The 12,785-nt window shown below is 36.0% G+C and overlaps 1 protein-coding gene across 8 annotated transcripts in view; it reads left to right on the top strand.

The window, feature by feature from the left end:
- LOC119079053 (CUGBP Elav-like family member 1) overlaps nt 1-12,785 on the top strand; it is a 158,141-nt gene that overhangs the window by 132,791 nt on the left and 12,565 nt on the right. For 3 of the 8 annotated variants that reach the window (XM_037186851.1, XM_037186857.1, XM_037186855.1), the window contains 4 exons: nt 6,232-6,410; nt 6,728-7,031; nt 7,203-7,403; nt 7,624-7,650. In XM_037186851.1, coding sequence (XP_037042746.1) covers nt 6,232-6,410; nt 6,728-7,031; nt 7,203-7,403; nt 7,624-7,650 — 711 coding nt within the window. The remainder of the gene's footprint in view (nt 1-6,231; nt 6,411-6,727; nt 7,032-7,202; nt 7,404-7,623; nt 7,651-12,785) is intronic. The other 5 variants (XM_037186858.1, XM_037186854.1, XM_037186856.1 and 2 more) reach the window with 3 other exon arrangements.

Raw genomic sequence — 12,785 nt, 5'->3', positions numbered from 1 at the left:
ACCTTTAAGTTAATGGCAAATTCAAGTCAGTTTCTGTATAGAGAAGCACTCAACCGATTAAAGCAAGGGGCGAACCATTTGCAATTATAGTTGCAGAACAGTGAAGAATGATAAAAATCTGATGATTCAATGGTAGATGGAGGATATTCGAAAGGACTTTGGATGTTGGGGAATCCCCAATGGGGATGGATTTGGTCAACGTGATGAATTGGAAAACTCTGTCACTCCAATTCTAGTGACCGACAATTTAGGTTAGACATGAGTAGGAAAGGTAGAGATATTAAACAAGTGACTATTTTTAGGAAAACAATTTCACATATTTTCCTAAGTTTTCTTACATTTTTCACACTTTTCCATATTTTCCCAAATTTTCCTAATTTTTTTAAGTGGAAAATTAGAGAATTGAAAAAGTTTGGAAAAATTCAAAAAAATGGTTTTAGTTTTTCCTCGACATGTCAAATTTAGGTGCAATATGAACGGCCAGGTTTCACTTTAGAGATTTGAAATAAAAGTTATTTGTTCAACGAGGGACGAACAATTGAAAATTACATTTGAAGGGTGTTTTTGTGACCAGTAGCGAGTCACCCAAGAAAATGTAATTTTCTAATTTTTTCCTTAGGTAAACACAAAGAAGTTTCAACAGAGGGGCAAAAATGCCTATTTTATCACCTGCGTTGTGGAAAAACGGAAGCAACTTGCACCAAATTTGATCGTCTCCTTCAAATAGATATGTTCCTCTTTGATGGTATGGTCTCAATGAATGGTTGTCCCTGACATGTTTGCTCAAGGAGAGCACAAATCTTCTGAAGGGCAAAGGTTGCCGAGTTCGGCTTTCTTCCATTTAATCTACCAAGAAACATCAGAAATCATTAATGTCAACTTTCTCTTAAATCCACACGACATTTCTAGCGACAACTATAATTATGTTTTCAATTCATTAGAGACACATCGTCTAAAAACTTAAAATGAAGCAATTAAAACTTTTACAGCCCAACGAATACTATACAGTCCTTGGCGGTGGGATAGGAAAAACTGAAGAAACCCCAGACACTAAATTGTCACACCTCCTCGACACATCCATTCCGTAAAAGTTTTTCAAAATGAAATTGGGAATTAGTCATGTCTAATATTTTTTTGTTAAAAGTGTGTGAACAAAATTAAACTATCAATTAACTGTCAAATCAATGTGGTGTACCGTGTAAAGAAAATGGGCGTCCCTTATCATTTCTCATGGGATTCAAGAACGTGACTTGTAAGCGAAAATAATTTTTATGGAGGTTATGGTTTCCCTTTTTCGCTCCGTATAAGGCACACATACACAACACACAGTTTGTATTTTATATTGGAATTGTTGTTGATGTCGTATTTATATACACAAAAAAAAAAATCTTTATTGAGAGGGTGGTGTATATTGTGTGTGGATATAAGCCATGAAGGTGTATTTATATTGCGAATAAAATCTATTGAATGTCTGAACCAATATTCGTAAAAGCATTGGATATTGTGTGTAGAAAATGGTTCATGTTTGAACGGGCACACACAAAAAAAGGGAAAACAGCGAAGATTTATACATGCTTTTAATAAAGGAATTTAGGGTAATTCTGCTATGTTACACTGTAGACGACGAAGAAAAGAAATATATTTTTTAATTAAAGTCAATGAGGATATAGGGTTTGAATTAATTAAAAACATAGTTTTATTACCACGCTATGTTTGGAGTTTGAATTAGGGATAAAAGTTCATTTGGCGTACACATAAGACCGTACAAAAGACAAAGCCATGCGTGTGCTAATGGCGGGGGACGTATCAATATGATATTTGTACTATCGACACGGATAACCTTTTCGTACTCTGGTCTAGAAATATGTACGTTTCATTTCGTTGACAATTTCAACACTTTCGAGTGTAATTGCTGTTTGTGCAACAAGTTGCACAATAGTAATATGAAATAGTTATTTATGCAACAACTTGCAAAATGGTGTTGTTTTCGTCACTAGATGTATCCACACCGTGTCACGACAAGTAAAACCACCAGTGAACCAGTGAAAAATGACCCTCACGTCACCCAAATGACGCATGAGAATGAGAAAGTTCAATTTTCTTAGTGCCGTTACAGAATAGTACATTTCGTACCTAGGACGAACAGTCTTTTTTAGCGTATGAGAAGTTTCCGGAATACGCTAAAAAAGAGTTTAAGTCCGTGGTACAAATAGTGTTTTTCATATTGGACGGAGAAAAAGTGCGGCGTAGTCCTTTTTTCCACGTTTCTTTTTCTAACCAAATCAAATCAAATCATTTGAAATTTAGTTTTTTTCGATAGATCTTTGTTTTGGACCGGAACGGACGCAGAGTAAAATAGATATTTCAGCGCCTAATTCGCTTTTTTTCGCTCATAAAGCTGAACTCCAGATTGACAACATTTCGTGTGGACAAGTAGGGTACAAATTACTCAAAACCCTTAAGGGGCTGGACCTCATTATTGCAAAAGCCCAAAAATTAAGCTTACAAAAATCCAAAGAGCTCTTTGGGAATCGCCCAAATTTACAGTATATGACCAGTCTTGCCCATATAGGCTACGATCTAAAAACAAATCTTCTTACATGACACAAAATAGTTTATTATACCACTAGGGATGAAAAGTAGAGTTTTCTTTGGAATTTTATTGATCCGCGAAGCCGAGGTCAAATAAGCGCGAGTTTTTCATTTTTATCTAGTGCTTCAAACATGAGAAGTATTGTTTTCGATGCATATAAAGTTCCTATCTAGTGTTGAAATATCACAACTTCGTCGTACATTTCCAACGTCGTTTAGAAAAAACGTTGTTCCTTACCTTAGGCTTGTAGCAAGCGTTAGAAAATAGTTACTTTTCCTAAACGAAGAAGTCGCGATATGTCAACACTAGTAAGAAAATACCTATTAAGCAACTAGTGCGTTAAATCACAGATTAGAGACAAAATTTGTAATCAAAATAGCTGTGAAACACTTATAGTGCGACACAGTTATTTACCGCAAGTAGTAAACATCTGAGTCTTGATAACCATTCTTGCTATTCCTATTTGTATCTCATTTTGTAAACTTCCCATTCGGCCACGATAACACACGTCCACATTGCCGCCTGAGCCATGGTATTGAATTCCAAATGTCTACGAAAATCTACATAATCGTATGCTATGGAAGATACACGTAGCACGGCTATTTAAATCCGATTCGCACACACCGAATACATTTCGTATTTGACTTTTCTGTGATTCGTTACGGCAAATGGAATCGAATCAATTAGACATTTAATTTGATTAATAATACGAATTTGATTCCATTCCTGTGCAGAGAAATTCCCAGAAATATGTGTGCGGTTCCCAAGCCCGATTGTTAAACGTATACGTTCGAATGTAGCGTTGGTGATGGAAAATTTTATTATAAAACAGAAGCTTGAATTCCGGTTCTCATTCGACGGTATTATCGTATAATTTCGATATACTCGACTAATTTCTGGTTGCTATGTGTCTTTTCATCCTCTCCATTCACTTGTACTTCTGCCATTACAAATTACAAAAACCCATTAGCTATGCGGATAAGCAAACACCGAACCAATATTTGTTTGTTTACTGTACGAACACAGAAACATAGTTATTAGCTTAATTAATATGAGTATTCAGGAGAGTAAAATTACAAGACAGATTGTCATGGTGTGTATATATATATATATATATATATATATATATATACATATGGAAGACTCATCGAATATTGTATACCTCTAATACATTTTTACTTGAATTAAATGCTCTTCCCTACATAGCGGCACCACTCCCCTATGACAATGTTATTGTAAAGTGGCGGTTGATGCTACAATTTTACGTAACATGCATTTTAAGCTTAAGTTTCCATTGAGCTAATACATCAAGTTGAGTTTTGTTCAAATTGACACTACGTTAGTTCGGTGAACTCGTTGAAGTTAATGAGCATGGTGTTCGGGAACAAAATTTAGAAAGTATCGTTTGAAGGCCTGAGGTTTTTGACAGGGTTAAGCCCGGGGTTTTTTTGTAACTAATGATGGGTGAGGAAGTTAAGCCGCTTTGAATTTGGAGAAAAAATGTAAAAGTTTAAGAACGTGACTAAAATGTGTTAGTATTTACACGCCTTGTACCATGTTTATTTCTGGATGCACTACTCTCACACTCCACCAAAAGGTGAAAGAGATGTCATTTCATCGAAAATTTAAACTGGCTAGTAGATGTTTTCCATTTACAACAGACTTACCTCTTTAAATTCTTCGCTTTTTAAGTCGACTTCGAGATGTTTAATTTACCAGAAGAATGTTTTCCTTCACACGTCCACCCACATCCATGTAACTTGCAATTTTTCCTCCGTCACTCTTTTGTTATTATATTACTTTCAACTGAGATATTTCTCACACAAAACACTTCCTTTCCAGATAATAATTAAAATTTGCAACGTGAAAAAAACCTGTAAATAATACCTGACGGCTACGACGATGTTGATGATATTCAAAAACTTTTCTTCTATTTTTCATTACTGAGTATTTCTCTCTCTCTCTCTATCTCTCTCTTGGATCCCCTGGATGTTATTTTAACAATAAAAATCAACAATCGCTTCAGGAATATCATGTTCGCATAACTTAATAACTAACCAGAAAACTGACAGGGGAAATGAAACAAATTATGGTAATGGAATGTGAAAATATTCTAAGCGAGATATTCTCTTTCATCCGTTACGGTAGCATATGTGTATCGTTGCGGATCTTGGTGGATTTTTATTTCGTTTTTGTTTAAATTGAATGAGCTATCCTCGGTTGAGTAGATAGTTTTCGTTACTCTTTTTGCATTGAAAATGCATTTTGTGATGATCCATTGTTATAAAGACCAAGAACGATGTAATGAATGTCAAACTGCAGTTGCTTAGACTTGAAAAATACGGTTTTCGTTTTGATTGTATTGATCCGAGGCGACGCCGAGGTCAGTAATCAGTGATTACTAATTAAAGGAAACCTAATTTGTGCACTCAACTTCACTTTACACTTGAAATGTGATACACGTAGTTAATTACATGCTACTTGCGTCGAAAACCGTATTTTCCATAATTCATGCACGTCTTTCCAACCCGTAAAATTTATGACAGTTCTCGGAATAAAAATGCAAAGTTTCGGTTTCGGCATTGGATCAACAAAATTCACGCAAAATCTTTTATCTTTTTGTTCCTTGTTGTTGTTGGGGTTGTGCTCGTCACAAGATGTGATGTTATCTAACGAGCGAAGCGAGACTATTTTATAACAATTGTCAAAAAGTTGCAAGGTACATTAACCGAGTGAATTTTGTTGATTCGAGGCGAAGCCGAGGTTTTTAAACCCACGAAATCGAGATTTTTCACTTTTATTCGCAGTTTGCCGCAATAATGGCTGTCGAGATTTCGTGAAATTCGATGAAAAGAGCGATTTTCGACCAAAAGATTAAATGATGAAAGGAAGAGTTTAAGAGTGAGTTTTGTTGATCCGAGGCGAAGCCGACTCCACTAAACGCACGAAACTTTCCATTTTTAACCCGAGCGGAATTTCAATTTTGGTTAATTGATGTTTGCGGCTGACTTATTGCTGACCAACTATTAACTCCATACTATGCTTCTGGGCTGTACTCAAACAATTGATTTTTGTTGAATCATTACATCAGTTCTGCCATACCAAAACCCTAGAAAACCCATCAAGCCATTTCGATTTCACTGACTAAACATCACTAATTCGAAGAAAAACAAAACCCAACTAATTTCGAGATAGAGAGATGTTTGTTCACATCCACTTCGTAAATGTTTCTGAGAAAATCTTTTTCCCTTCGATAAACTATACCCGAAAAAAAAGTAAATGCCACCGCAACACCAATATCGTACCCATTCGATTCGTACGCCCTGGCATAGATTAGAAAATTGTCAGAAATATTTCGTATTCAAGGAGAGTAAACCGGAGAAACTTTTTAACACAACATGAAACAGTTGAATGAACATAATGGGGCTTTTCGATTTAGTTTTCAAGTTTTTGTTTTGTCGATTATTTTGGAAGTTGAAGCTTTCCATATGATAACGGAGATTCGTTCATCCTTGATGATATTGTTCTCGTGTGTTGTATATACAGCATGCTGTTGTTGCTGTGTACTCTGTGCTATTTACAATAATTTTAATTTAAAACTTTTCAATTTGCAAACGATAAAAAAAAAACCACCGCAGAACGCAAACTATTTGTTGGAATGTTGAACAAGAAACTGTCGGAAAATGATGTGCGTCAGCTGTTCGAGAAACATGGCGTCATCGAGGAGTGTACCGTGTTAAGAGATCAAAATGCCCAAAGTAAGGGTTGTGCCTTCGTTACGTTTGCTTCCAAGCAGGCGGCCATTGCAGCTATAAAGGTATTTTTGAGCGATAATTTTGTATTTGAAAGTTTAAAAAAAATCCGTCGACCATTTCGTTCCGTACTGACCCACATGAAGTTGTTGCAAAAGAAGAAGAAGATGCAAAAGCTGTAAAAGGAAAATTTTTCCCAGCGATCTTTTGCAACAGGAGTCGCAACTACTTCAGAGGTCAACTACCATCAGAAGTAGTTGCCAAATTTGAGAAAGGAAAAGTTTCCTTAGAAATTTTTGCAACAACTTCAAAAGGCTTCCGTGCTATCGCGTCCATTTTTCGTAGCAACCTCACTGTAAATTTTCCCTTTTCGTTTCTACAGCAGACTTTACATCAATCGCAAACGATGGAGGGCTGCTCAGCGCCATTAGTTGTAAAATTTGCCGACACGCAAAAGGAAAAGGAGCAAAAGAAAATGCAACAAATGCAGGCGAATCTATGGAGTTTAGCCGCAGCCAACATGAATATGCCAATATCACAAACGGCAACGTCCTGTTCAACGCCACTGTTGCCGAATCCACCGCAACAACACAGTCCGATGATCGCAACGGATGCCATTACGCCGGCATCGCTACATATTCTGCAGCAATTGCAAGCCGTTGGTTTACAACAGCAAATATTGCAAGGTAATACACTTTCGTCGCCGTCCTTTGTCAATGTTTTAACCGTGTGGTTGTGTTTCCTTTTTCATTTTGCTTTTCATTTTCGTTTCGTTTTTTTTGTGTGCTCTTCTTTCATTTAACCATTGTAACGCAATCATTAATTCCACCTTCTTTCGTTATTTTATCACTTTACAGGCTTGATAAATTGCAATTTTACAGGTCTGAATGCTCAAAACGAATCCGCAGCTCAAGCAGCAGCCGCTGCTGCAGCGGCAGGTTTACTGCCATCTATGAATATTCAAAATCTTGCTGCCTTAGCAGCCATGGCACAACCAGCATTATCAGCAGCTAGCCAGCAGCCGAGTGCTCAATTATCGAATGCAGCTGCATTGTTATGTAAGTGAAATTTTGAATGAAATTTTTTTACCTAAATTTTCTATCTTTACACCGAGTCCACGAAATCTTTCTGCGACTTTCTCATTTCCAAAATTCATTTTCTTTTCGATTTTTTTTTTCTTTTCTTACGTTCAATTGAAATTTATTGGAACCGAGATTTGAAAAAATGAAGCACGAAAATGCAAAAGCAATCATTAAAGTCAAACCTGTTTGTATTTAGGTCTCTTAGGAAAAACGGCAAATACAGGTGAGATATTTCTGCTACACACATAAAACCGTGCCAAACGTTAAACGACAATATTTTTGCTGTGCATTTTTATACCTCTTGCTCTTCTTACAATTTTACTATGTTTGACTGCTCTGCTGTTTCTATATTTCAATTTTGTAAAATTTCTTTTTTTCTTTCAATTTTTGCATGAGTTTTCATCCCGTAAAAAGTTTTTTTTTTTTTTAGTTTTTTCAAATACGTACGACGCGAATCATTTTACCAGCCGTCAACGTTCCAGCAAAACATATATTTCTGCTTCTTATAATCGCTATGTACGCTTGCCTGCAAAAGTAATTCATTTCGATTTCGTACGTGAACTGTTTCGATTGAAAATTTCCCAAACTTTTTATTTTTTTGTATGGCTTGAATGCATAATTGCTTTGTGTCGTAGTTGTTCCTTTTGGATTGCTTTCTTTGCGAGTACTTTTTCTACTCGCCCCGTTACAATTGAGCTGTACGTGTATTTCCCAGCACTTGCTACCATCTTCCAAGTTGCAATGACCTTTTCAATTAGATTTTAGTTATCTCAGATGTGAAGTAATCTGAGTAAGAGTCATCTCAATTATAGGCCACTAGGCTGCGTATATCAGTGCCTCATAAATCCACGGTCTGATAACTACGGCAAAAAAATGTTTGTTCTGGTAGTTTTCGCTTCGAGCGCTAGAGAGGCCCGTTATAGCTCAGTCAGCTTACATCGTACATCAAATTAGTGTCAAATGAAGAATGAAATTTAAAAATAAAATTTTTGAATAAAACAACCCGATGATTTGTAGTAAAGGATTCCATGGCACTGAAGAATTTAGGAGGAAAATTACTCCCGTTAAAATTTTCGTCGGTACCTTGCACATTGGTTCATTTCGGTGTAAGGGACCATTGCGATTCTTTTCATTGAAACGGCAGCTCTGATCGATACACTGAAAACTAATGGATCCTCGAAGCTTAATAGGTATGGCACAGACCATAGCATCAGCTTCTTAAAAGTGGGTCTATACTGGATCTGAGCCTCGCCCATGCTCGCCCAGTTGTGAGTGCTGGAGAACTCATTGGAGTTGTAGACGTTTCTAATAGAAATGGTACAACAAATTGTTCCCTTTGTGTAAGGGAAGCTGGTGGAGGTTTCAAATTGACTATGTTCGGAAGGTCGTCTCCCAATGATAGGTGGTACATTTGGAAATAAGTCATATTGGTAGAGAGAGTAGACAACTAACCACAATAACAAATTTTTGAAAACATTCTGGCCGAGGGCTCGTTATAATAACTGTCGTTCCTTTTCATTGAAATTCATAACTCGTAAGCTGAAATATGTTCAACCTTTCCAGGACATTCGCCCCCCAAAAAAAATTCTAATTAAAACCTTCGTCTGTTTACCAATTTACGCGAACATAACAACAAGTTAGACCCGCGGATTATATTTCCGATTAACGAAAAACCCCGGGACGTTTAACATTTTATCTCAATTATTTCATGAAGTTTAACGCAGAATTTATAACACGAGCTCGTAAAATTTATTTATTTTTTTAATGTGGAGAGGCAGAAAAAAGGGCAAAGCACAAAACGGGGATCTCTTGCTCTCTCTCTCTCCGCCAATTTTTTGTTTCTGTTTCCTTTTCCGAATAAATTTAAAATAATTCTAATTGCAATAATTAAAAACTTAATTAAAGTTAGTTTGTTCTTTTGGCCCATAAAAAACACCTCTTTCCCGTTCCGTCTCTCGTGTGCCTCTTTACATACCAGCGGCAAAGATATTGTTCCGTAACCGTAATTTATTTGAAAAGTTGTTTTTCAAAATTTATTTCGCTGGGAAAATTATGATTTCAATTTTTCGGATAAAGTTTGCATTTTCGATAAGTATACTTTGGTTGGAAATGTGGCTCCCGTTGGCTAAATTTATTATATTTCTGAATTGAAGTCAAAAAGATCTTCCGCATTTCTACGAGCGATTCTTTTTGCTGTTTATTTTAAATCAAATTTCATTACAAAATTGAACATTACACTCAATTCCACTTATGCAAATTGAAGAGTGAAATTGAAATTAATTACGAATTCAAGAGTTTCATCGTTAAAATAGTTAATGGGTTGGTTTCGGATTGACTCAAACGAACACACATCCAATTTTAATTTCATTCAGCCAATCCGAACCTCGAATTCTTTTTTAACCATTCAAATTGCACTTAAATTAACCTCCATTCCGACGAAAAAACACGATTCGTCACTTTATATTCATGTGTGTTTGTCATTCCTCATTTAGTTGGACTTTCTTTAATAGCACTGTTGAGACATCACTATTTATTGGCATACGGAAAACTCGGGACAACTCCATCACCTTCAGTCTATTTTAACCGTAGTTTGAGCAACGTGAGTTAATTATGCGACACCGAAATTGAGGTTCGACTAAAACTAATTTTCCCATTTCCGTGAAAGCCATGAATGAGATGCCACAGACAGTTTTATTATTTAAATAGAAGATTAGTTGCGGTTTATATGCCGTAAATCGAGTTGACGTTAAAGTTTGACTGATTAATAATTGATAGACAATTATAGATTCGGTGCCGACAAACGCACAGATTCAATTGAAGTGCAAAAAGTAACGATGACATAGATGAGTTGAATGACTGAATTTGAAGAATTGAGAGCCCAATCGGATGTGGTTCACAGGTTAGAATATTAACTTCGCCAAGGGAAATGATCGGCATATTTTCAGCAATCAATAATAGACTGTGAGGGGGAAAAGTCCACCTTCTACTTTTTTTAAATGTTGGGTGCCGTGGGCCGCAGTGTTTGTGAAGCTTGAGAAAAGTTTCACAAAATTTTGTTGAATTTCGTTAAGTTTCAGAAAATTCGTTAAAATTTGAAATTTAACGAAGTTTTGGGAAATTTAACGAAGTTTTGTGTTTAACGAAATTTGTGAAATTTAACGAAATTTGTGAAATTTAACGAAATTTCGTTAAACTTCACCAAAAATAGGTTCTGCCTGGACTGGACGTACTCATATTTCCATATGTTTTCCACAAGAGCTGTTACATGCAATTTTAGTTGCTACCTGTTGCTACTTATGCATCGAAAATAATTTACTTTTTTGTCAGACTCGTGGCGTATCTTACGTTACCCACACTTTCTCATACCAATGGTTCATCCGGTTCATCTCCCAACGGCAATTCATTTCTGAAAATAACTTTCTGCATTCTCTGTAAAATTGTTACCACTCGAATTAAGGTCAGTAGATCGCTGAGTCCTTAATAAATAAACCAAATATAAAAATAAACAGAGCGATGACAATATCTAATTGCTTTCACTTCGAAGCATGATTGTCTGCTATTTAGATATGTCGCCATTGTGTTTTATTTGGTTGTTGTTTTTATTTTACAATCTTCGTTGTACGAACCAGTAACGCTTATACCAGTCTATGGCAATAGAATTAATAAAATATTTTCCCTTCATTTCGAAAAAAATGAAATATGACGAGGGGATGTTTGGAAACATTACATCAATCCATAAAAAAAAACTCCCGACGAGAAACACACGAAAGCGACGAGCGTACATAATATTTTTGTTTATTATTTTTTTGGCTGTTGGTTTTATATTTTTTCGTTGTTGTTATTGTTGTACGTCCTTGCTGCCGCGTCGTCGACATTATACCTTGTACAGTTCAACCATAATTTCTTTTTTGCCTTTCATCAAATCATCTAAAGTAATAAAAAAAAATTCACATTTAATGGAACAATTCAAAACATCATCAAATCTAACAGAGAGAAAAAAACGGGAAAATATTCCAACCGAATAGAGCAACGAGAAAATGAGTAAAGAAAAATAAAATGAAATTTTCACGCAAATGTTTTCACTCGTCGAAAGAACAGAAATTTTTTTTTGAAGAAAATAAGAATTTCCCGAAAATGGAAAATTTGTGCATATAGCCCGCGAACACTTCTAACTTGTATTGTATTTGTATTAGGGTGGTCCAAAAAATGCTTTTCACGTGTGCGGTGTGATTTGTCTTCTTTTCTCCTCTCTCTATCTCTATCTCTCTCTTTTTCTCGATAGGCTTAGAGAAAATTCAGTTTTGTTTTACAATTGGTCGAATGACGTTTCTAATGAGAAAGGTGCAGAACTTTCTCTACCACAGAAGAAAATAGAACTTTTCTCACTTGAGCGCTGTAAATCTGTTCATATTTTCAAAAATGGTATTGTGAATTGATGTTTTTTGGTTTTCGTGGAAAACGAGCCATCAGAACAGTCGGAGCGTTTGCTGCGACTGAGCCCCGTACAAACCCGTATATCTATTGCGTACGTGACCCTAGTGCGTCTGTCACCCTACTTTGACCGTAAGCCTATTGCGCCGGTTAATGTAGTTAAAGTAAAGTTATTATGTAATATGTACATCTTACAAATTGCGCATAGCGCAATTACGAAGCCCCGTACGACGTTCCTTTCAAATGAAACAAAAATTTCAAATCGCCCTAAAATTTTATTTTTTTGAAGGGCCTAGTATCGGCCTCAGTCCGAGGACCCAAATTTAATTTTTTTTCAACTACATTCTATTCGGCCTTTGATTACCTCCCAAATGAAACAAAAATTACGAAAAACGGATGAAATATACTCGAGTTATATGTGAAATAAATACACATAGGGCCCTAGTAGCGGCCTTAGGCCAAGGACCCTAATTTAATTTTTTTTTCAACAACATTCTATTCGGCATTCGATTACCTTCCAAATCAAACAAAAATTACGAAAAACGAATGAAATTTACTCGAGTTCTATGTAAAATACACATAGGGCCCTAGTAGCATTTCACTTCTAAGGCCCTAACTCACGGTCCACTCACCCGATTTTAAAAAACTTTTTTTTCCTGGATTGGTATTGACAATACCTATCATTTGCCGTGTCATTTACATTTCTATCGTTTATTTTGCCATAAATATCACCAAAAGACCTTAAATCACTTAGGTGGCCCTAACTCACGAAGGGCCGACCCGAATATGCCCATCTTCGAACTTAGCCTCACTATTTCGACTATCTTTCAGGGAAAAAAAAAATTGAAATCGGATTTGATTTACTCAAGATATCGACGTGACAGACGGACAGACGGACAGACGGACAGACAAAATTTTTATTGCAGA

The sequence above is a fragment of the Bradysia coprophila genome, unplaced genomic scaffold (assembly GCF_014529535.1).
Source record: "Bradysia coprophila strain Holo2 unplaced genomic scaffold, BU_Bcop_v1 contig_297, whole genome shotgun sequence".
Lineage (NCBI taxonomy): Eukaryota > Metazoa > Arthropoda > Insecta > Diptera > Sciaridae > Bradysia > Bradysia coprophila.
This window is presented reverse-complemented; position numbering and strand designations above follow the sequence as displayed.